Genomic DNA, 26,224 nt, shown 5'->3' on the forward strand with positions numbered 1-26,224 from the left:
AGTTCTTTCCCATTTGCATCTTTAAGGTCACTATTCAATCTTGCATTTAGTCTATTCTGCTTCCATGTCTCAGAATTTTTATCTCCTCTGTTGATCTTTTTACATCCTGCAATTCTGTTATTTTATTTTTTTAAGTATCAATTTCAATCTTCTGCTTATTGATTATGTTTCTCATAACATTCATTTGCTTTTGTGAGTTTTCTTTTATATCTCTGATTTTTTCTCCGTGTTTACTTTGTGTTGTTCTGTTTCTTTGAAGTTCTTTATCATGGTAATTTTCAATTCTTTATCTGATAAGAAGAAAAACTCTTCCATGTTTTTGTGGTTGGGTTCTGGAGATTTGCTTTCTCTGTGTGGTGTATTGGTTCCCTTAGGATTTATGACCATTTATATTTTTGTTTCTCCCCATTATTTGTTTCTAGGTCTGTGATGCTGTAGTTGGGGCTTGTCCTCTTGTGGTATCTGGTGTGGTGCTGACTTCACCTGCAAAGCTGTTCTGGGTGCTGGGTCACTCACTGGGGGCAGGTGGGTTTGGGGCACAGCTGGTGCGCTGGGGCTGGTGGTGCTGGATCTGCCTATGAAGCTGTACCATCTGGGTGCTTGTGTGCTCACCAAGAAGAGAGACACGGGGCCAGGTATAGAAAAAGGAACTTATCCTCATGGAATCTGGGATCTAGCACAGTGGCACATTTACAAGTATTTTGGTTCACCAACCTAGTAAATATTTTTTTAAAAATACTAGAGATAGTTAACATATTTTTAAATTCTGAAAGGGGAGAAGGGTCTCCCAAGCAAGGCGAGAAATCCAAAATTTAAAAAGGAAAGATCAACAGATAAGACCATATAAAAACTAAACTTTTGATGGAGAAAAGCATAGAAACAAAGTTAAAAAGCAAATTCTTTGGAGAAAATATTTGCAACAAATAAAACAAAAGAGCAATATCTAGTATAATAAAAACTACAAATAATAGAAAACAAAGGTTATGAACAGAAGGAATATTAGCCAATAGACATAGGAAAGAAACCCCACCTCTTAATTTCTGCTCTCAAATCTAGAGGATGTTGAGCAGAATTCCAAGCGCATTAAAACCCGTGCAGCACATCATACACAGTCTACTTCACTGGGTTGGTATTACCTGGAGTATTAGTTTAGGGAGACTGCTGGGTTCAGTTAGATGAAGAAAAGTTACATGTTAGGAGCAGAAGAGTTGGCAGTAAACAGTGTGTCATCTGAATTAATGGGAAATTATGAACTTTTCAAGTACTATGCTCCCTTCATTGCCTATCTCAACTGCTGAATCTTCAATTTTCATTCAAGACTTGTTAAAGGAAGCTGTAGCAAAAGCTCCTGTGAGAGCTAAGGGCCTTCAATAAAGGCAGTGATACTAAGATTCAGAAGATAAATATTACTGGAAACATTGTAAAGACTTAGTGATTAACTGAATAGGGAGAGAAACTTGTTTGACAGGTAGGTGTTAGTTCTAACAATGGAAATGGAAAATGTCTTTAAGTCTGACTCCATTTCTGATGTTGACTGCTGACCACTTTCAAGTCCTACTGCTCCCCTTTCTCTTCTATCCTACATCTGGGTAAGCTGATAAAAAAGTCTGAGTGCTCCTTCCTTTGCTGTGTGTGAGAATCCTCACCATAGTCTCTTCTCTTAATCATAATAAAATCCCAAATACAGTCTCCTTTATCTGTTACTCAAACTTTTTTTGGACCAACTTGGGAGATTGCTCTACTTTCTCCAGAAAATCTCATGATGTGAGCAACAAACATTTCACATATTTTTTGTATATGTGTGGCATTATAAGTTTCAACATCCAAACCAAATTTAAGGGAGGTGGTTTATTCTACATTGTTAGGATAATGACAACATTAATAAATGAAGAAGAATAGATTATTTTTGTGAGATGATGTAGGGGAAAGTTAGGAATTCGTTTAGTTGTAGATCTACAAAATGATGGAGGCTTATTAATATTCACAATAATAATAGTTGCCAGTTATTAATTACCTAATATTTATTAAGCATTGTATCAGAGACCTTGCAGATATGATATCTTGTTTAATCTTTAAAACAATTATATGAGGTAGGCATAATCTAAATTTTATAGATGAGGACAATTAAGGTTTTGAAGTTACAGAGTAGGTAGGTTGAAAACTGTATTCAAATCCAGATCAGTGAAACTCCAAAGCTGTGCTTATGTTTACTATATTATACAGTTCCTCTCTATATGAATATTAAAGTAGATTGACAATATCAATCACTTACTTCACAGTATACAGCATGTAGAGGATATCAGCTTGCTCCTGTAAGCTTGAGGTCTCTTTCAACTGTAAGACTAGTGCTTTGAAGTCCACCTCTCCAGACCTGTCTCTAGGAAGATGTATTTCTACACGAACAGAGGGAACCTTTAGATTGAGAAAGGACAAAAAAATTAACTTTACAAGTGCTTAACTTAATGCCATAGAGTGGGAGCTTTTCACCTCTAGGCCTTTTTCATAAGAATTCCCTATACTGACAAAAAGCAAAGCAAAAATAATGAAACCTTCAAAACATATACATATATATATATGTTTATATACATATTATCTTTTCTAAAGCTTAGATAGAAAAACACATGTTCAATACAAAGAAAACTATAAAACACTGTTAAAAGAAATAGAAGAAGACACAAAGAAATGGAGAGACATCCCCTGCTCATGGATTGGAAGAATAAACATTATTAAAATGGCCATCCTTCCAAAAGCAATATACAGATTCAATGCTATTCCAATCAAAATTTCAATGTCATTCTTCAAAGAAATAGAACAATTACTGATGAAATTCATATGGAATCACAAAAAACCCCGAATAGCCAAAGCTCTCCTGAAAAAAAAAGAAGGGAATGGAGGCATCAGACTCCCAGACTTCAAACTATACTACAAAGCCATAATCATCAAAACTGCATGGTATTGGAACAAGAACACACATACAGACCAATGGAATCGAATAGAAAATCCAGAAATAAACCCACAGATTTATGGTCAACTAATCTTTGACAAAGGAGCAAAGAATATGCATTGGAGCAAAGAAAGTTTGTTCAATAAATGGTGCTGGGAAAACTGGGTCGCTACATGCAAAAGAATGAAGCTTGACCACCACCTCACACCATACACAAAAATCAACTCAAAATGGATTAAAGAACTAGACATAAGACCTGAAACCATAAAATATATAGAAGGAAATATAGGCGAAACACTACGTGATTTGCACATCAAAGACATCTTTACAGACACATCACCCAAAGCAGTGATAGTGAAGGCAAAGATAAACAGCTGGGACTACATCAAATTAAAGAGCTTCTGCACAGCAAAAGAGACAATAACAAAAACAAAGAGAAACCCCACCAACTGGGAGAACATTTTTGCACACAACACTAATGATAAAGGACTGATCACAAAAATCTGCAAAGAGCTGATGAGACTCAACAACAACAAAGAAAATAATCCAGTCAAAAAATGGGCAGAAGAGCTTAAAAGAAACTTCTCTGAAGAGGAAATGCAAATGGCCAACAGGCATATGAAAAAATGTTCAACATCACTTGTCATCAGGGAAATGCAAATCAAAACTACCATGAGATACCATCTTACACCAGTGAGAATGGCACATATTAAAAAAACTAGCAACAACAAATGTTGGCGAGGGTGTGGAGAAAAAGGAACTCTTCTGCACTGTTGGTGGGAGTGCAAACTGGTCCAACCACTGTGGAAAGCTGTGTGGAGATTTCTGGACCTACTAAACATAGAGCTTCCATATGATCCAGCAATTCCACTCCTAGGTATTTACCCAAAGGACACAGAAACATCAATTCCAAAGAACACCTGCACCCCTATGTTTATAGCAGCACTGTTTACAATAGCTAAGCTTTGGAAACAACCCAAATGCCCAAAAATAGATGACTGGATCAAGAAGATGTGGTACATATATACCATGGAATATTACTCAGCATTCAAAAAAGATAAACACATGCAATTTGCTGCAACATGGACGGCGCTGGAAGGGATCATGCTCAGCGAAATAAGCCAAAAAGAAAAAGAAAAATACCGGATGGTCTCACTCATAGCAGGAATCTAGAAAACTTAAATAAGGGACCAGGAAAATGAATAACTATAAGAAAGTGAAAATCAAAATCAACAAAAAACTATGAACCAGAGACACTTTTAGGGGGGTGAGGGCGGGAGGGGAGGGATTGGGGTCAGAATGGGGGGCTGCAATTGTATGGGGAATATAACAATAAAATTTATAAAAAAAAAAAAAGTGAAATAAAAATGACATGTGTCTTCACCAGGGTGGCATTTTTCCTACTACTAGTTACTAACAGAAACCATAATGGCTAATTCTATTATTTTCTATAAGAATAGAAGTTCTTCATGTACAAATAGCAGAAGCTAGTAGAAGTACCTCATGTACAAGTTTACCTGGTCCTCTCGTCGGGGTGAAGGTGAGTCAAGCAAGTTGAATGAAGGCCTGGATGCCTGAAATATCTTTGTAGGAAAATACATGTGAACATCTGTAAGAGATTGATATTTATGGAAAAGTTAGATAATTAAGAGACTAGTAAAAATGTATAATAAATCTCAACAATGAAGTCACATATGGGTGTGTTCTTTATAAAACAAGAATGAGAAATTTGTTCTTTTTTAGTAACATCAAAGAAATATGAGTATCAGTCAAATTTAAAATGCCGAAATAATCAATAGACAAATTTTGAATGAAATGTCAGGAACTATAGCTTCAGCAAGACATACAAGATACTAAATTCTATAAAGTAATCAATACCACAATGGCGCTATTACTGATATTTTGATAGAATACCACATATAACGGAAAAAACTCAGTTATGTTTTATATTTTATGGACATTCCTGTGAAAATATCTGGCTTCTAGCAGTTTAATTTCCTTCTATCTAGAGAATCAAAAAATGTAGTTGGCTTGCTAAGTTTAAGATATTCTTAAGATTGGCATTTACAATCCATTGTTGAAATATTACAGCCCTAAGGAGAGACACTCATTATTTTTACCATTTTACAAATACAGAAAAAGAGATACAGAACTCAAATAACTGTTCAAGAAAGTAAGTAATAGAGCTGGGGATTAAGTGTGAGTTTCCTTATTCACAATCTAGAAGTATGACTTTAAGTATATCTCTTTGTATAAAGCCCTACGTCAAGGGAGCATACTAACAGGGTATGCTAAGTTTTCCCTATTGTAGATATTTAATGGTTACCCCATGTTCATGTTTAATATCTTTGCTTGTAATGGTCAATAAAGATTTAGATATCGGGCCTCCCTGGTGGCGCAGCGGTTGAGCGCTGGGTTGAGAAGCTGCACGCAGCCTCTGCAGTGCCGGTTCAATCCCTGGCTGCTCCCCGGCCGCTGGAGGAGGGTCCCACATGGCACGCAGACCTCTCCTGCCGCCCGCTGCTCCCCTCAGCAGTGTACTTCGGTCCTTCTGCCTGCTCTGCTCCCCGCTCTGGTTCTGGTGAATTCTCTCACCCTCCCGCGCTTCTGACTGTACCCAGTGCATGTATAAACAAAAACAAACAAACAAATAAATAAAACATGCCTCTATAAAAAAAATTAATTAAAAAAAAAAGATTTAGATATCAAGGGGCGTCCCTGGTGGCGCAAGGGGTTAAGCACCGCACTATGAAGCAATACGCAGCCTCTTCAGCGTGAGTTCGATCCCTGGCTGGCCAGGGAGCATCCAACATGGCGCAGCAGACTTCTCCTGACTTGCCCGCTGCTCCCCTCAGCAGTGTACTTGGGTCAATCTGCCTGTTCTGTTCCTCACTCTGTCTCTAGTGAATCCTCTCAAACACCCCCCACCCCACACACATCTCTGGCCTATGCCCCAGCTCTTGTATGCAGAATAAATAAATCTTAAAAAAAAAAGATTTAATATATACCATGGAATATTACTCAGCATTCAAAAAAGATAAACACATGCAATTTGCAGCAACATGGATGGCGCTGGAAGGGATCATGCTCAGCGAAATAAGCCAAAAAGAAAAAGAAAAATACCAGATGGTCTCACTCATAGCAGGAATCTTGAAAACTTAAATAAGGGACCAGGAAAATGAATAACTATAAGATAGTGAAAATCAAAATCAACAAAAAACTATGAACCAGAGACACTTTTAGGGGGGCGGGAGGGGAGGGGTTGGGGTCAGAATGGGGGGGCTGCAATTGTATGGGGAATATAACAATAAAATTTATTTAAAAAAAAAGATTTAGATATCAAGAGCATACATCTCAATCATTCTCATCATCTATAAAATGTTAACATGGAAGTCCTCTAGGTGTGGTCATGGAGCCCTTCTCTCCCTTCAAATGCAGCTAACATAAAGGACTGAACATCCATAGAAACCATGACCACCTCTGGAAATGTGTAGTAGAAGACATCCTCCACTGCAAATATTGAAGGAGGGCCACAGTCATGAGGAGAGGAATGGCAAAGTTATTATAGAATGAAAACTATTTGACAGAGTTGGAGAGTGCAGGGATAACTGACTGTAAATGTTACCGGTGATATAAAGGAATGAGACCTAGTTTACTTAAGGGAGATTATTTCCCTCTCTATTGCATGGCTATTTTGTAATTAGTTTGCAATGCTTTCTCTTGAAACAAAATTATTTACCAAGGAGCAATTTTTCCAAAGGAAAAAAAGCCTTTCTACCATTTTAATACTTTAATGTTAAAACTGAATATGGTCCATGTCTCTTTTCTGCCTCTTCCTACTGTTACTGATTAAAACATAGTAATACCTGAAGCAAAACAATACTAATTAATAAATCTTACAAATATGTGCCTAATATTTTTGAGGTAATAGCTGAAATGCTGAGCATAAAACAGTGAATAAAATAAAGTTCCTGCTCACACTGTAATGAATGCCCCAACCCCACCCAGGGCTTCACATCATCCTGTGCTCAGCTATAGTGAGTCATGGCATTATTCACTCTGAACATGTATCTCCTTGGCTGTGATGGCCAAGGACATTAAGTTGCAGGTTGGTTGCAGAGCAGCTTGGATGCCTCTATCCCTCCCTTCTGTGAGGTAAGGCCTAGTTTATGATGGGCACAGTGTGCACCCAAAGGGTAATAAATAATGACAAACTCAAATCACAATAGTGAGCTGCAAGGTTAGTGAGGGGAGGGGAAGAGAAAAAATGAATATTTTAGTTGTTTCACAATCTGCTCCAGCGCACAATGGTTGGCTTCTGTGTCCACAACATAGTAGGCTATTTTAGCTCTTGTGCAGGTAGAGAGGAAAGGTTGTGATCATTACACAATCTCGTAGCTCCACAATTCAGACGAAAATGGCCATTAACCAGGATACACCTGTTCTTCAACTTTGCTAAGATAATATTAGGGTCTCTAAAACAGTTTGGGATTATAGGACAGGTGGAGAAAGCATTTCACAATCAGCACATGTGCATGTGATACTAGTTGTGGAGGAAGGGTAAAGAGTTTTTCAGATTTCACTTGTATGAGAAGACTTTTGTGGGGAAGGGCAAAACAATCTTCCACTGAACATTGAGCCTAGTTAAAAACAGACAGAGTCTACCAATGACAGTTACAATTGCTAATGAGAAAACAACCTCCATGTTGCATTGGTGTTGAAAGGACTACTGGCCACACAATGGTCTTTTTAGTCACCTCATTGCTCTAGTCACCAAATATTCTTTGGGCACTGTGTAAGAGGATGGTGCCAGAGTTTCAGTGGTAAGGAAGACAGATACAGTCCCTATCCTTTTGAGCTCTCTCTCCTTCTCTATTTTTCTATTATCCACAATGGATAATGGAAACAAAAATTATACATATTTCCTGTGGATGCTTAACATTTCAGATTTTACATGAGCATTTGTAATATTTGTAGGTGTAAAAGCATAGTGATTGGCTCTATACTAAAGTGTAATATATGAGTCATGATGCACCATCTGGTTTTTAATCCTCTTTGGTGATCTCTGCATCTTTCTGTGCTCTCACATGACTAATGGGAACAAGAAAAGTTGTCAGAATGGAAGTCATACGCAGTGACATCCTAATGGCAAACATTATAACCTTGAATATAGTCTAGACACTTGAGTGGAGAGTTATGAGGAACACAGAGAGAAGTGTTCTCTTCATGGAAGGGCTGGCAAGACCACTGATGAGTAAATCCAATGTTGGGAAAGTGACTCAGAATGCATAATGCCAAATTTAATAATACAGATCATTACAAAGATGTATTTTATAAGTTCATCCAAGAGACAGAAAATCACAACTACCTAGGAACTAGAAGATAACTTAAATATATGGTCATTCTTGTGTGGTTTTCAAAATATTTTAGTTTATGTCATATAAGTTGGGTTATTATAAATAACATGATATAAGTATATTTAATATACTTTTCCAACAAAGAAATTCACACTATTTTATACCTTACAAAAATACAGAGTAAATCAAATGGTACTTTGGTAAGTAAATGCTAAGCTCAAACAAGAAAGCAGTCCTTCTGACTGCTAATGTGTTTATTGTACATGAGATGATGCACAATCTCACCCCGGAAAACTAATTTCTTACCCTTTGCCTCTTTTTCTTAAACAGAATGCAGTATCCTTAAGTAAACATCCCTTGTTTATGTCTTGTGCACATATATCATATACCTAGAAACATGTCTGACCTACATAAAGTACATAATATCTATTGAACACTGAACAAATAAGACAATAAAGTTCTTGTTCATTTGCATCATTGAGCGCTATTTCTAATTCTGCTCACTTGGGGCTCTCCCTTCATTGCAATACCCTCAGAGTTCCCAGAAAAGGAAAGAAATCATATTTTGGATACAAACATAAATTGACAAAGAAATTTGGATAATTTATTTTTTTCTCCAACACACCATTCTTAAAATAAACTGATTTTTTCTTTCTTATAGTTATTCTTTTTCCAGGTCCCTTATTTAGGTTTTCTAGATTCCTGATATGAGTGAGACCATCCGGTATTTTTCTCTTAAGATACAAGCTCACGGTCCAATACTAAGACAATGAAAGCAGGTAAACCATGTTTTAAACAGCTAGAAGAGTAATTCTCCCATTTTCCCCTTACCTGTCTGGGATTCACACAATGTAATTCTTGTCCTGCCCAGGTCAGCATCCTAAAACTTTGGGGTGTTTCTAAGCTATTTTTAATACATGCCCCCCAAAACACTTTCTCATTATATCATTTTCGTATTCCTAGTAATCAGTTAGATTTTGTTGTGCTTTATTTGTCAAATTTGCAATATGAAAACAACAGGCATACTATCTAGACCTCCCAAGAGAGATGGTTATGTCTTTGTAATACTATATAAAAAGCACTGTAATTCAATTTCATATATTTATGTTTTTAATGTAAAAAAGCAGTTTTGTATATGTATAGTTTCCCTACTACATACTTGATTAAATATCTCTCACTCAACACTGCTTCCTCCCATTTCAAAATCACTAATCATTTTATATGCCCAGGAGAGAAACTTTTCCTAAGTTTAGTAAGGGATATGGTGCAACTCTATAATCCACAGTCATTATAGGACTGTTAGACCAGAAATTAAAGGTAAATAGAAGGATTAAAAGTAAAGCCAAAGAAAAGCAGAAATCCAGGTGTATTGAACTGGAGTGAGATCGCTGCCAAGGTGAAACATTAAGGAGGATACTCAATAATACTTAGTATTCTCCAGCAAAGCCAGTGTCTCCATGAAGTCTCCTTACCATTACTGGTTGAGTCCCAGCCATTCATCCATTCACCAGATTCCAGTTCATTATAGTTGTCATCATAATCTTCATTGTACAGCTTACCCTCAGGTCCAGGATCCATAAAGCTTAAATGTGTGCAGCAAGATGTTGTCAAAAATTCTGACAATTTACCGGTTTGAATTCTGACATTTAGAAGGTAAATAAAAAACATAAAATCAGAGAAAATCTTTCTTTAAACAACATAATTCAGTGACAAAATAATAACTAGGATGTTTTGTTGGGGTGTTACTAATGCTTATACAATATAAACTTTGAAAAAGTTAAATTTTACAGCACTTCTATCCATAGTGATACAATTATGGGTTCATAAGTCATCAGCAAATTAGTTTGCTCTCTTCCACTCCCACATACTATGATGCTGCTATTTATGCCAAACATGTGGTGAAAAAATTTTTCATTGAATACACAAGTTAAGTCAGAATGAAGATAAATCAACACATCATTAAAAAATAAAGATCACTTTGGAAGTAAATGGTGGTACCTGAAAATTTAAAAAACTTGTAGATTGTAAGCCAAATTCCTTACTTACAAAATTGCAAATTGCAAAACCCAAAGGAAAAGTAAATAGTGCTAATATTCTAAAGCCAGTTTGAAGGGACCCCAGAACTTAGATAATTTGAACACAGAAATAAATGATGACAGGAATGGAGCATGACATAATTTCATTACTAAAATAATAATCCATGAATCTATGCTGACACTAAAATTACAAAGGGGGTAAAGGAAAGCTCTTAGCTCCTTATTTATTGATTTAATATATTTTTTACATCATTGTTCACTTTTTTATAAATTATTTTATATAATTCTAATGTCATTTTTTCATTTTTTTCTTTTTAATATTCCCCACACAATTGCACTGCCCTTATTTTGACCGCAATCCCTCATTTCCCTGCCCCCCCACAGTGTGTCTCTGGTTTACAGTTGTATACTGATTTTGATTTTTTCTTTCTTATAGTTATTCTTTTTCCTGGTCCCTTATTTAGGTTTTCTAGATTCCTGATATGAGTGAGACCATCTGGTATTTTTCTTTTTCTTTCTGGCTTATTTCGCTGAGCATGATCACTTTCAGCTCCATCCATGTTGCTGCAAATTGCATGAGCTTATCTTTTTGATTGCTGAGTAATATTCCATTGTGTATATGTACCACATCTTGATCCAGTCATCTATTTTTGGGCATTTGGGTTGTTTCCAAAACTTAGCTATTGTAAACAGTGCTGCTATAAACATAGAGGTGCAGGTGCCCTTTTGAACTTATGTTTCTGTGTTCTTTGGGTAAATACCTAGGAGTGGAATTGCTGATCATATGGAAGCTCCATCTATAGTAGGTTGAGGAATCTCCACGCAGCTTTCCACAGTGGTTGGACCAGTTTGCACTCCCACCAGCAGTGCAGGAGAGTTCCTTTTTCTCCACATCCTTGCCAACATTTGTTGTTGCTAGTTCTTTTAATATATGCCATTCTCACTGGTGTAAAGTGGTATCTCATTGTAGTTTTGATTTGCATTTCCCCGTTTACAAGTGATGTTGAACATATTTTCATATGCTTGTTGGCTATTTACATTTTCTCTTCAGAGAAGTTTCTTTTTAGCTCTTCTGCCCATTTCTTCACTGTATTATTTTCTTTGTTTTTGTTGAGTTTCATGTGCTCTTTGTAGATTTTTGTGACCAGTCCTAAATCATTAGCTTTGTGTGAAAAAATGTGCTCCCAGTCGGTGGGGTTTCTCTTTGTTTTTGTTATTGTCTCTTTTGCTGTGCAGAAGCTCTTTAATTTGATGTAGTTCCAGCTGTTTATCTTTGCCTTCACTATCACTGCTTTGGGTGATGTGTCTAGAAAGATGTCTCTGAGGTGCATGTCCTGTAGTATTTTTCTTTATTTTCTTCTATATATTTTATGGTTTCAGGTCTAATGTCTAGTTCTTTAATCCATTTTGAGTGGGTTTTTGTGCATGGTGTGAGGTAGTAGTCAAGCTTCATTCTTTTGCATGTAGCGACCCACTATTCGCAGCACCATTTATTGAACAAACTTTCTTAGCTCCAGTGCGTATTCTTTGCTCCTTTGTCAAAGATTAGATGATTGTAAATCTGTGTGTTTATTTCTGGATTTTCTATTTGGTTCCATTGGTCCATGTGTCTGTTGTTGTTCCAAAACCATGCAGTTTTGATGATTATGGCTTTGTAGTATAGTTTGAAATCTGGGTGTGTGATGCCTCCATTCCCTTTTTTTTTTTTTTCAGGAGAGCTTTGGCTATTTGGGGTTTTTGGTGATTCCCTATGAATTTCATCAATAATTGTTCTATTTCTTTGAAGAATGTCATTGAAATCTTTATTGGAATTGCATTGAATCTGTAAATTGCTTTTGGTACGATGGCCATTTTGAAAATGTTAATTCTTCCAATCCATGAGCAGGGGATGTGTTTCTATTTCTTTGTGTGTTCTTCTATTTCTTTTACAGTGTTTTATAGTTTTCTTTGTATAGGTCCTTTACCTCTTTTGTTAGATTTAATCCCAAGTATTTGATATTTTTTTTGTTTCAATAATAAAAGGGATGGTTTTTTAATTTCTTCTTCAGATTTATTGTTTGTTTTTTTAATAAATTTTAATTTTATATTCCCCATACAATTGCAAACCCCTTATTTTGACCTCAATCCCTCCCCTCCCCAACCCCACCCCCCATAGAGTGCCTCTGGTTCATAGTTTTTTGTTGATTTTGATTTTGACTTTCTTATAGTTATTCATTTTCCTGGTCCCTTATTTAAATTTTCTAGATTCCTGCTATGAGTGAGACCATCTGATATTTTTCTTTTTCTTTCTGGCTTATTTCGCTGAGCATGATCCCTTCCAGTGCCATCCATGTTGCTGCAAATTGCATGTGTTTATCTTTTTTGAATGCTGAGTAATATTCCATGGTGTATATGTACCACATCTTCTTGATCCAGTCATCTATTTTTGGGCATTTGGGCTGTTTCCAAAGCTTAGCTATTGTAAATAGTGCTGCTATAAACATAGGGGTGCAGGTGCTCTTTGGAATTAATGTTTCTGTGTCCTTTGGGTAGATACCTAGGAGTGGAATTGCTGGATCATATGGAAGCTCTATGTTTAGTAGGTCCAGAAATCTCCACACAGCGCTCCACAGTGGTTGGATCAGTTTGCACTCCCACCAACAGTACAGGAGAGTTCCTTTTTCTCCACATCCTCGCCAACATATGTTGTTGCTAGTTCTTTTAATATGTGCCATTCTCAGTTGTGTAAGATAGTATCTCATGGTAGTTTTGATTTGCATTTCCCTGATTACAAGTGATGTTGAACATTTTTTCATATGCCTCTTGGCCATTTGCATTTCCTCTTCAGAGAAGCTTCTTTTTAGCTCTTCTGCCCATTTTTTGACAGGATTATTTTCTTTGTTGTTGTTGAGTCTCATCAGCTCTTTGCAGATTTTTGTGATCAGTCCTTTATCATTAGTGTTGTGTGCAAAAATGTTCTCCCAGTCGGTGGGGTTTCTCTTTGTTTTTGTTATTGTCTCTTTTGCTGTGCAGAAGCTCTTTAATTTGATGTAGTTCCAGCTGTTTATCTTTGCCTTCACTATCACTGCTTTGGGTGACGTGTCTGTAAAGATGTCTTTGATGTGCATATCATGTAGTGTTTCGCCTATATTTCCTTCTATGTATTTTATGGTTTCAGGTCTTATGTCTAGTTCTTTAATCCATTTTGAGTTGATTTTTATGTATGGTGTGAGGTAGTGGTCAAGCTTCATTCTTTTGCATGTAGCGACCCAGTTTTCCCAGCACAATTTATTGAACAAGCCCTCTTTGCTCCAATGCATAGTCTTTGCTCCTTTGTCAAAGATTAGTTGACCATAAATCTGTGGGTTTATTTCTGGATTTTCTATTCGATTCCATTGGTCTGTGTGTCTGTTCTTGTTCCAATACCATGGAGTTTTTCTTTTTTTTTTTTTTTCCAATACCATGCAGTTTTGATGATTATGGCTTTGTAGTAGAGTTTGAAGTCTGGGAGTGTGAAGCCTCCATTCCCTTCTTTTTTTTTTTTTCAGGAGAGCTTTGGCTATTCGGGGTTTTTGGTGATTCCATGTGAATTTCATCAATAGTTGTTCTATTTCTTTGAAGAATGACATTGAAATTTTTATTGGAATAGCATTGAATTTGTATATTGCTTTTGGTAGGATGGCCATTTTAATAATGTTTATTCTTCCAATCCATGAGCAGGGGATGTCTTTCCATTTCTTTGTGTCTTCTTCTATTTCTTTTAACAGTGTTTTATAGTTTTCTTTGTATAGGTCCTTTACCTCTTTTGTTAGATTTACTCCCGAGTATTTGATTTTTTTTGTTTCGATAATAAAAGGGATGGTTTTTTTTATTTCTTCTTCTTGTATAGGAAGGCTACTGACTTTTTCATGTTGATTTTGCATCATGCCAATTTACTGAAGTGGTTGATGAGTTGAATTAGTTTTTCTGTGGAGTTTTTGGGGTTCTCTATGTATATAATCATATCATCTGCAAATAGTGATAGTTTGACTTCTTCTTTTCCTATTTGGATTCATTGTATGTCTTACTCTTGTCTTACTGCTCTGGCTAGGGCTTCCAGTATTATATTGAAAAGCAGTGGTGAGAGTGGACATCCTTGTCTTGTTCCAGATCTTAATGGAAATGCTTTCAGCTTTTCGCCACTGAGAATGATACTGGCTGTTGGCTTGTCATAGATGGCCTTTATGATGTTGAGGTATGTTCCTTGTATCCCAAGAATTTCAAGGGTTTTTATCATGAATGGGTGTTGCACTTTGTCAAAAGCTTTCTCAGCATCTATTGATAATATCATATGGTTTTTATATTTCTTTTTGTTGATGTGTTGGATAACGTTCATTGATTTTCAGATGTTGAACCATCCTTGTGTCCCTGGCATGAACCCTACTTGGTCGTGGTGAATTATCTTATGGATACATTGTTGGATTCTGATAGCTAAAATTTTATTGAGGATTTTTGCATCAGTGTTCATTAGGGAGATTGGCCTGTAGTTTTCCTTTTTTGCGTTGTCCTTGTTCGGTTTTGGTATTAGTGAAATGTTGGCTTCATAGAACGTGTTTGGTATTGTCCCTTCCTTTTCAATTTTTTGGAAGAGTTTGTGAAGGATAGGCACTAATTCGTCTCTGAATGTTTGGTAGATTTCATTTGTAAATCCATCTGGTCCTGGGCTTTGTTTTTGGGGAGGTTTTTGATTACCATTTCAATTTCGCTGCTTGTAATTGGTCTGTTTAGGTGTTCTATTTCTTCTTTATCTAGCTTTGGGTGATTGTAGAGTTGTAGGAATTTGTCCATCTCCTCTAGATTGTTGAACTTGTTTCCATATAACTGTTCATAGTAGTTACTGATTATTCTTTTGATTTCTGCTGTGTCGTTGTGATTTCTCCTCTTTCATTTATGATCCTGTTTATTTGTGCTTTCTCCCTTTTTTCCTTTGTGAGCCTGGCTAGGGGTTTGTCTATTTTATTGATTTTTTCAAAGAACAAGCTCTTGGTTTCATTGATCTTTTGGATTGTTTTTTTAGTTTCAATTTCATTTATTTCTGCTTTGGTTTTTATTATTTCTTTTCTTCTACTGGTTTTGGGGTTTTTTTGTTGTTCTTTTTCTAGCTCTTTGAGCTTCGCGATTAGGTTGTTTCTTTGAGTTCTTTCTTGTTTCTTGATATGAGCCTCTATTGCTATATATTTTCCTCTTATTACTGCTTTTGCTGCGTCCCATACATTTAGGATATTGGTGTCCTCCTTGTCATTCAATTCAAAGAATTTTTTAATTTCTTCTTTGATCTCCTCATTAATCCAGTGGTCTTCCAATAGTGTGGTTTTCAATCTCCATGAGGTAGGGGAGTTCCTTGTCTTCTTTTTATGGTTTATTTCTAGCTTGATGCCTTCATGGTCAGAAAAGATGGTTGGTATGATTTCAATCTTGGTGTATCTGTTGATGTTTGTCTTGTGTCCCAGTATGTGATCAACCCTGGTGAATGATCCATGTGCACTTGAGAAAAATGTGTACTCCTTTTTTTTGGGTTTAGTGTTCTATAGATGTCTGTTAAGCCCAAGCGCTCTAGGTCCTTATTTAGAGCTTTAGTGTCTTTACTTATTTTTTGTCTCGTGGATCTATCCGTTGTTGATAGTGGTGTGTCGAATTCTCCCACTACATGTGTGTTTTCTCTGATGTCTGTTTTCAGAGATGACAATAGTTGTCTGATATATTTTGGTGCTCCTTCGTTTAGTGAATATATGTTAATGAGTGTTATTTCTTCTTGAAGTATTGTCCCCTTGATCATAATGTAGTGACCGTTGGGGTCGCTTTTTACCTTTTTGAGTTTGAAATCTGTTTTATCTGATATAAGTATAGCTGTTCCTGCTTTCTTTTTTGGTCCATTTGCTTGTAGGATTGTTTTCCATCCTTTAACTTTGAGTCTATTTTTATCTTTTGTAGCTAAATGTGTTTCCTCGAGACAGGAAAAGATTGGGTTTTGTTTCTTAATCCAGCCTGCGACTCTGTGTCTTTTTATTGAAGAGTTTAGTCCATTTACATTTAGAGTTAATATTGATATGCTAGTATCTATATTTGCCATTTTGTTAGTCTTTCCTTTTATTTTATTTATTTATTATTTTAATAACTTTTTTTTTATCCTTCTTTCGTTGTTATTCGTCCCTCTGAGGTTCTGGCTTTAGGACTCCTTGTAGTATTTTTTGGAGAGGGGGTTTAGTCGTAATGAAATTCCAGAGTTTCTGTTTGTCTGGGAAGGTCCTTATTCTTTCTTCATAGAGGAAGGAGAGCTCTGTGGGATAGAGTATTCTTGGTTGGCATCTGTTTTCTTGGAGTCTGTTGACTATGTCCCTCCACTCTCTCCTTGCCCGTGTGTTTCTTCGGAGAAGTCTGATGTTAGCCTGATTGGCTTTCCTTTGAATGTTATCTGTTTCTTCCCTCTTGTCAGCTTCATTATTTTTTCCTTGTCCTGGATTCTTGGGAGCTTTACTATTATGTGTCTGTATTTTTCCTTTCGTTGTGGAAGTTTGGTGTTCTTCTTGCTTCTTGTATATCAATTTTTAGCTCCTTCTTCACATTTGGGAAGTTCTCTTCAATTATCTCCTTGAATATTTTCTCTGTTCCTACATCTCTCTTGTCTCCTTCTGGTATTCCTATAACTCTTATATTTCCTTTCCTCATGGATTCAGATAGTTCCCAAAGTCTTTCTTTGGTCTTTTTCCTTCGTACTTCTCTTTCCTTTTCTGTTTTGGTTCTTTTTATTTCTGTGTCTTCTAGAGTACTTATTCGTTCTTCCATTTCATCTATTCTGCTTTCATTGCTTTTCCCAGAGTTCTTTAGTGCCTCCATTAATTCTTTGAGCGCCTGCATTTCCTTCACTTCCCTCTTTAGGGACTCAATTTCATTCTTCTGATCGTTGATTATTTTTCCCTTATCATTGTTTTTCTTTATGACTTCTGTCAAGTTTTTTAATCATGGCAATTTTAAATTCTCTTTCTGGAAGGCTCATTTGTTCTTCCAAGTTACTGTCATTGCAATCTGGGGGGTGGTTTTCTTTTTGTGGTGTGCTTTTTTCCTGAGGAGTTGCTAGGTTGCATGTCGTTCTTCTACTCCCTACTGTCTGTTTTCTAATTTGCCATATGCATTGGGACACTGTGTTGCTGGGACTGGCCGGCATCTTGGGTGAACTTCTCCGCTCCCCTCTGGCTCCTCCAGGAGCCATCTGTTGGTTTCAAGCAGTCTTTACTGAAGAAAGGTCCCTGTTTTAAAATGCCTATGCGGGGACACACTCCCCTGCGCCCCTGGTTTGCCGCAGCGGTGGGTTCCCGCTTCCTCTCTGGGCTTGGACTGCAGGCCAGATGGGGCCTGGCGTGGGCGAACTTCCCAGCTCACCTCTGGCTCCTCAGGGAGCCTTCTGCTGGTTTCAGGCAGTCTTTACTGAAGAAATGTCCCTGTTCTAAACTGGCGATGCGGGACACACTCCTTGCGCGCCCGGTCTCAGACACACTCTTCTGCGCAACTGGTCTGCCCTGGCCGTGAGTGCCCGCTCCCCCTCTGGGCTCATACTGCTGGTCAGAAGGGGCCTGGTGTGGGCGAACTTCCCAGCTCACCACTGGCTCCTCTGGGAGCCTTCTTCTGCTTTCAAGCAATCTTTACTGAAGAAAGGTCCCTGTTCTATGGGGTGTTGGTGATTTTTTTTCTGGTCGCTAGGTGGCACCAGAGATCTCTCCAAGTGTTCTTGGGGAGCTGTTTTTTTCACCCCGTGGGACGGGGAACAGAGTGGGAGTGGTGGGGAAAGCCTCAACGGCTTTGGGGTGCTGTGTCTGCCTTGTGCCCCACCGTCATGGGAAACCCATGCCCTGAATTTCGTGCCCCAGGTCTCAGTTCCAAAGCCCTCAGGTCCAGGACACAGGCTGTAGCCCAGTTCAGTGTCCGCAAAATGGCACCTTTTGCACCCCTCTCCCGTGTCCGCGCGCCTGGTTTCTGATTACTCAGTGAGGGACATTCAGCTCAGTGAGGGCCCCCGCGCGTCTCCCCGCAAGCCTAGGTTGCAGGCGTGGGGACCTGGGCAGCCGCGATCCGCGTTTGCTTTTCAAGCGTGCCGTTTTTCTGCACAAGCTTACTGGCTGGCCTGGGGCTGTTTGTAGGTGTCTGGGATCTTTGTTTTCCTCTAATGGCACCTGGAGCAGTTCGCTCACCTCTGCGGGGAATCCTGCAGGGTTCTCCACAGCTCCAGTTCATGTGGTGTGGTGGCTGTAATAGTTCCTTTCCACTCCCAGTCCCGCTTCATGTGTAGTTTGTTCTTGTTTTAGTTTGTTTTTTTCCTCCTCTCTGTTGGGCGGAGAGTGCCGACTTTGTGGGTGGGGGAGGGTAGCAGGGTTCTCAGCTTTCCCCCCTTCTAGTCCTCTTTTACAGCAACTTTCTTCTTCGGGTAGTTTGCTGGAGTCGTCTGTTTATCTTCCGTGTCCCAGTTCTCTGGGACCTGCCACTTTTCCTATTAACTTTTTTTAATGGGAGATCTTACTCACAGCGTTTTCTCACCACCATGTTGATCCACCCTCCAGATTTATAGTTTGTGTACAGAAAGGCTACTGACTTTTGTGTGTTGATTTTGTATCCTGCCACTTTTCTAAACTGCTTGATTAGATTAATTAGTTTTTCTGTGGAGTTTTTGGGGTTCTCTATGTATATTATCATAGCATCTGTAAATAGTGATAGTTTAACTTCTTCCTTCCCTATTTGGATTCCTAGTATGTCTTTCTCTTCTCTTATTGCTCTGGCTAGGACTTCCAGTATTATATTGAAAGCAGTGGTGAGAGTGGACATTCTTGTCTTGTTCCAGATCTCAATGTTTCAGCTTTTCACAATTGACAATGATACTGGCTATGGGCTTGTCATATATGGCCTTTATGATGTTGAGGTATGTGTCTTGTATCCCAAGAATTTCAAGGGCCTTTTTTTTTAAGATTTTTATTTATTTATTTATTTATTTATTTATACAAACACTGGGTACAGTCAGAAGCTCGGGATGGTGAGAGAATTCACCAGAGCCAGAGCAGGGAGCAGAGCAGGCAGCAGGACCGAAGTACACTGCTGAGGGGAGCAGCGGGCAGCAGGAGAGGTGTGCGCACCATGTGGGACCCTCCTCCGGTGGCCGGGGAGCAGCCGGGGATCGAACCAGCGCTGCAGAGGCTGCAGGCAGCTTCGCAATCCAGCACTCAACCGCTGCGCCACTCGGGAGGCCCACAAGGGCCTTTATCATAAATGGGTGTTGTACTTTGTCAAAAGCTTTCTCAGCATCTATTGATATTATCATATGGTTTTTATATTTCTTTTTGTTGATGTGTTGGATAACACTGATTGATTTTCGGATGTTGAACCATCCTTGTGTCCCTGGAATAAATCCTACTTGTTTGTGGTGAATTACCTTACGGATACATTGTTAGATTCTGATAGCTAAAATTTTATTGAGGATTTTTGCATCCATGTTCATTAGAGAGATTGGCCTGCAGTTTTCTTTTTTTGTGTTGTCCTTGTTCGGTTTCGGTATTAGTGTAATGTTGGCTTCATAGAACGTGTTTGGTATTATCCCCTTCTTCTCAATTTTTTGGAAGAGTTTGTGAAGGACAGGCACTAATTCATTTCTGGATGTTTGGTAGAATTCATTTGTAAATCCATCAGGTCCTGGGCTTTTGTTTCTGGGGAGGGTTTTGATTACCATTTCAGTTTCACTGCTTGTAATTGGTCTGTTTAGGTGTTCTAATTCTTCTTTCTCTAGCTTTGGGTGATTGTGGAGTTGTAGGAATTTGTCCATCTCTTCTAGATTGTTGAGATTGTTTGCATTTAACTGTTCATAGTAGTTTCTGATTATTCGTTTGATTTCTGCTGTGTCTGTTGTGATTTTCCTCTTTCATTTGTGATCCTATTTATTTGTGCTTTCTCCCGTTTTTCCTTTCTCAGCCTGGCTAGGGGTTTGTCTATTTTATTTATTTTTCAAAGAACCAACTTTTGGTTTCATTGATCTTTTGGATTGTGTTTTTAGTTTTGATTTCATTTACTTCTGCTTTTATTTTTACTATTTCTTTTCTTCTATTGGTTTTGGGGTTTTTTTTTTTTTGGTTGTTCTTTTTCTAGTTCTTTGAGCTCTAAGAGTAAGTTGTTTCTTTGAGTTCTTTCTTGTTTCTTGATGTGAGCCTCTATTGCTATGTATTTCCCTCTTATTAATGCTTTTGCTGTGTCCCATACATTTAGGAAATTCGTGTCCTCCTTGTCATTCAACTCGAAGTATTTTTTAATTTCTTCTTTGATCTCCTCATCAGTCCAGTGGTCTTCCAGTAGTGTGGTTTTCAATCTCCATGAGGTAGGGGAGTTCCTTGTCTTCTTTTTATGGTTTATTTCTAGTTTGATGCCTTCATGGTCAGAGAAGATGGTTGGTATGACTTCTATCTTGGTGTATCTGTTGATGTTTGTCTTGTGTCCCAGTATGTGATCGATCCTGGAGAATTATCCTTGTGTGCTTGAGAAAAATGTGCACTCACTTTTTTTTGGGTGTAGTGTTCCATAGATGTCTGTTAAGCCCATGAGCTCTAGATCCTTATTTAGAGCTTTAGTGTCCTTACTTATTTTTTGTCTTGTTGCTCTATCCATTGTTGATAGTGGTGTTTTGAAGTCTCCTACTACATATGTGATTCTCTGATGTCTGTTTTCAGAGATTATAGTAGTTGTCTGATATATTTTGGTGCTCCTTCATTTGGTGAGTATATGTTAATGAGTATTATTTCTTCTTGAAGTATTGTCTCCCTGATCATAATATAGTGACTGTTGGGGTCTCTTTTTACATTTTTTGAGTTTGAAATCTGTTTTATCTGATATAAGTATAGCTGTTCCTACCTTCTTTTTTGGTCCATTTGCTTGTAGGATTGTTTTCCATTCTTGTACTTTGAGTTGTTTTTATCTTTTGTATTTAAATGTGTTTCCTGGAGACAGCAAAAGATTGGGTTTTATTTCTTAATCCAGCCTGTGACTGTGTCTTTTTATTGAAGAGTTTAGTCCATTTACATTTAGAGTTAATATTGATATGTTAGTGTCTTTATTTGCCATTTTGTTTGTCTTTCCTCTGATTTTATTTATTTATTCTTTTAGTAACTTTTTTTTTTGGCCTTGTTTCTTTGTTATTCATTCCTCTGTGGCTCTGGCTTTAGGACTCCTTGTAGTATTTTTTGGAGTGTGGGTTTAGTCGTAATGAAATTCCAGAGTTTCTGTTTGTCTGGGAAGGTCTTTATTCTTTCTTTATAGAGGAAGGAAAGTTTTGCAGGATAGAGTATTCTTGGTTGGCATCTGTTTTCTTGGAGTCTGATGACTATGTCCCTCCACTCTCCTTGCCCATAATGTTTCTTCGGAGAAGTCTAATGTCAGCCTGATTGGTTTTCCTTTGTATGTTATCTGTTTCTTCCCTCTTGTCAGCTTCATTATTTTTTCCTTGTCCTGGATTCTTGGGAGCTTTACTAGTATGTGTCTTGCTGTATTCTTCCTTTCATCATGGAAGTTTGGTGTTCCTCTTGCTTCTTGTATGTCTATATTCAGCGCCTTCTTCATGTTTGAGAAGTTCTCTTCAATTATTTCCTCAAATAATTTCTCTGTTCCTAGGTCTCTCTCCTCTCCTTTTGGGATTCCTATACCTCTTATATTTCCTTTCCTCATGGAGTCAGATAATTCCCGAAGTCTTTCTTCAGTCTTTTTCATTTGTACTTTTCTTTCCTTTTCTGTTTTGGTTCTTTTTATTCTGTGTCTTCAAGAGTGCTTATTTATTCTTCCATTTCATCTATTCTGTTATCACTGCTTTTCCCAGAGTTCTTTAGCTCTTACATTAATCCTTTGATCTCCTGCATTTCCTTCACTTCCCTCTTTAGGGACTCAATTTCATTCTTCTGATCACTGTTTTCTTTAATGACCTCTGTCAGTTTTTTAATCATGGCTATTTTAAATTCTCTTTCTGGAAGGTTCAGAAGTTCTTCCAAGTCACTGTTGTTGCAATCTGGTGGTTGGTTTTCTTTTTGTGGTGTATCTTTTTCCTGAAGACTTGCTTGGTTGCATGTAGTTTTTCTTCTCCCTGCTGCTTGTTTTCTAATTTGTCCTATGCATTGGGACACTGTGTCGCTGGCACTTGCTAGCATCTTTTTGGTGTGTTCTTTCTGGGATGTCGGAAACTAGTGGTCCAATTGAGTCAAAAACTGTTATGTCTGAATTCCGGTAGGGCAGTAGTACTATGAATATGTTAGTGGTTGTTGTCACAGAGAATCTTCTCCTTGTGTATTTATTTAATTCCAGGGAGGGACCTATGGTCCCACAGTCTACCCTGTGGTGGCAGGTTCACCCACTGGGCTCCAAATAGTTGGATCCCCCTCTGGGCTCAGATTGGTGGCCAGAAGGGGCTAAGGTTGTGGGGGCATTTCAGCTCACTGGCTTGTGGGAGCTATTCAGCTCACTTCTGGCTGAGGGTGCAGCTCTTCCCCAGCTCCACGCAGTCTAAGTGTGTTGCAGACACACAAAATGTCCCTAATCTAAAATGGCGAGTTGGTGGGCATCCCTGGTGGTGCAGCAGTTAAGCGCTGGGTTGCGAAGCTGCCCGCAGACTCTGTAGCACCAGTTCGATCCCCAGCTGCCAGCGAGGGTCCCACATGGCACGCAGATCTCTCCTGCCGTGCTCGCCACTCCCTCAGCAGTATATTTCATCAGTCTGCCTGTTCTGCTCCCCACTTTGGCTCTGGTGGATTCTCTCACCCTCCCACACTTCTGACCGCACCCAGTGCTTGTGTAAATAAATAAATAAATCTTTAAAATGGTGAGTTGGGAGAGCCCTTCCATGCACCTGCGGTCTGCCCCAGCAGTGACTGGATCCCCCTCTGGCTTTCCATAGGGTCTGGCTTTTGGGGGCTTTTCAGTTCACCTCTGGCTGTGAGTGCAGCCCTTTCCCAGCTCCACGTAGTCTAGGAGTGTTGCGAACACTCCAAAGGTCCTTGATCTAAGATGGGGAGTTGGGAGGGCACCTCCGTCTACCCGAGGTCTGCCCCGGCACTGACTAGATCCCCCTCTGGATTGTTCACTTTTAAACAATGTTTGCTTCCCCCTTCCCCTGTTCGGGTATAGTCCCCATAGAATTTCCTTCACCAATGCACCCGTGCACCATCGCCACAGTCCCCTGTTCTCCTTCCTCCCTCCCTCTGATTTAAAAATAGTATTTCAACTAATAAATGTACACAAAATGATAGAAAAAGAGTCACCATTTTAAAACTCTGTTAGTAGGGCCTCCCTGGCGGCTCAAAGGGTTAAGCACCATACTGTGAAGCAATAAGCAGCCTCTGCAGCACCAGTTCGGTTCCCAGCCAGCCAGGGCACAACCCACATGGCGAAGCAGACCTCTCCTGTCTGGCCTGCTGCTCCCCTCAGCAGTGTATTTCAGTCAGTCTGCCTGTTCTGTTCCTCACTCTGTCTCTGGTGAATCCTTTTACCTCCTGCATCTCTGGCCTGTACCCCAGCTCTTGTAAGCATAAATAAATAAATCTTTAAAAAAACACTAGTAATACCTTCTTCAATGGAAGCTAAGATAATTTAAAGATAGTTGGGGAAATGATATGGAGAAACCTGGCAAGTGGCACTTTAATCAAATGAACAAAGTTAACATCACCAATAATATGACAAACCAATCTCATGTTCTTCCTGAAATAATGCACTGAGAAGAACACAACACACATAGGTAGTATTCCGGCCAGTACTACAGACCAACACATAATGCGTGAATCTAATCATAAGGAAACAGAAAAATACAAATGGAGAAACATTCTGCAAAATAACTGATCTACTTTCTTTAGAACTGTCATGAAAAATTAGTAAAAGGCTGGGTAGCTGTTCTCTATTAAGACATCAAGGAAATATAACAACTAAATGCCAGTGTGTGATCTTTGATTAGATGCTGACGTAGGAAAAAAAAAAAAAAACTATGGGAAAACATTATTGGAACAATTGGTAAATTCTGAATATGGACTCTATATTATATAATAGTAGTGTACCCATATTAAATTTACTGAGTGTGATGTTTATATTGTAGTTGCATATGAGAATGCCCTTGTTCAGAAAAAAAAGCATCAGGTATGTATATAAGTATGTGTGTGTATTTGTATGCGTGTTTGAGAGAGAGAGGAAGGAGTGAAGAAGAGAGGAGGGGATGGAGGAGAGGAAGAAAGGGAAGATACTAGAGAGAGGACGCACAAGTGAGACAAAATGTTAATAGGTGACTCTGGAGGAATGGTATATGGGTATTCAATATAATTCTTACACACTTCTGTAAGCTTGAACTTTTTTGAAATAAAAACTTAAAAGCAACCATAATCAAATAGTCTAGTAACCTTTTTTTTTTTTTGTTAAAAGAGTAGTAAATTTTCTGGTCCACTGAATTTATGAGGTCTAGGTAAAGAACGGGGGTGGTTTCCAATGCTCCTCTATAATATTAAATCCATTAATCAATTAAACACAAGCCTCTCCTCATAAACTGGGATTATATTAAAGATACAGAGAAAGGCATTGCAATTTTGCCATTATTCCCAGCTTTCAAATTTCATTTCAGCAAACAGTATGCAGAGATCACTTACCTTGCCCCACCAAAATAGCCATCTTGCATTTTTCGGAGTGCTGCCAGGATACTTGAATTCAAGCTGGTTCCATCCTCATCTTGAAATAAATAATTTTAAAAAATCTTTATGGCTTTCATTTTGAAAAAAGGGACTCAATTATTTCAAACCAACACTCTGGTGGTGATAGTGCAAATGAGATACGTTTCACTGATCACCCTGTATTTCAACAATTCATCTGAAAGTCAACAACACTATAGGATGGGCAAATGGTAAAGTATGACGACAAGTAGAGTTTCTTAAAAACAGTGGTCTACTTACCATGTGTACTTGGCACAGTGCCTGAAGGTAGAATACATAGTGATTGCTGAATGCTAACAGATATAAAACTGGTAAACATGTGTTGAGGATACATGCTAAGCACTGTGCTAAACATTTTGGATATTGTCTACTCTAATGATCCTTGGCTTGTGTGTGTGTGTATAGGCATAAAAATTTAGAAGATGAACAATTATATGATTTTATATGAAGGGGATCATACTAAACACACTTTCATGACCCACTTTTTAAAACTTATTTTTAAGTACTTTTATTTCTTTAATATTAATTTTTTTTAAATAGATCTTTTTCTTCATTATATGGTTACATTGCTCAACTCAGCTTCTAAATTTCTTGGAATCCATTCAAGTTTCCATCTCTTTTTTTTTAAGATTTATTTTTATTTTTTTTATTTTTTAAAAGATTTTATTTATTTATTTGTTTGTTTGTTTATTTATTTATACAAGCACTGGGTACAGTCAGAAGCGCGGGAGGGTGAGATAATTCACCAGAGTCAGAGCAGGAAGCAGAGCAGGCAGAAGGACCAAAGCACACTGCTGAGGGGAGCAGCGGGCGGAGGAGAGGTCTGCGCGCCATGTGGGAACCTCCTCTGGTGGCCGGGGAGCAGCCAGGGATTGAACCAGCGCTGCAGAGGCTGCGGGCAGCTTCGCAACCCAGCACTCAACCGCTGCGCCACCGGGGAGGCCCTCTTTAATACTAATTTGACAGTTGTGTTCATATCTGTAAAACTTTAAGGGTACACTTTCACACCTCATATGTGCACATGCTTCACTCACTCTCTACCACGATTCCCATGCCAGTGACCAATTCACTTCCATCCACTGTTCTCTCCTTCCTCCCCTATATTCTTACTTATTCTTTGTAATAATTAAAAATGACTCCATAGCAGATACTTATAATGCTTTTGCATTATGAGCAACA

At 38.3% G+C, this 26,224-nt stretch overlaps 1 protein-coding gene across 2 annotated transcripts in view; it reads right to left on the reverse strand.

Moving 5' to 3' along the window:
- Positions 1–26,224, reverse strand: part of PHKA1 (phosphorylase kinase regulatory subunit alpha 1) — a gene marked incomplete at both ends in the record, with an annotated part of 144,083 nt that overhangs the window by 34,303 nt on the left and 83,556 nt on the right. For both annotated transcript variants that reach the window (XM_084259310.1, XM_084259309.1), the window contains 4 exons: positions 2,273–2,412; positions 4,462–4,553; positions 9,774–9,940; positions 24,986–25,064. In XM_084259310.1, coding sequence (XP_084115436.1) covers positions 2,273–2,412; positions 4,462–4,553; positions 9,774–9,940; positions 24,986–25,064 — 478 coding nt within the window. The remainder of the gene's footprint in view (positions 1–2,272; positions 2,413–4,461; positions 4,554–9,773; positions 9,941–24,985; positions 25,065–26,224) is intronic.

This window comes from Talpa europaea (assembly GCF_964194135.1).
Source record: "Talpa europaea genome assembly, chromosome: X".
Taxonomy (NCBI): domain Eukaryota; kingdom Metazoa; phylum Chordata; class Mammalia; order Eulipotyphla; family Talpidae; genus Talpa; species Talpa europaea.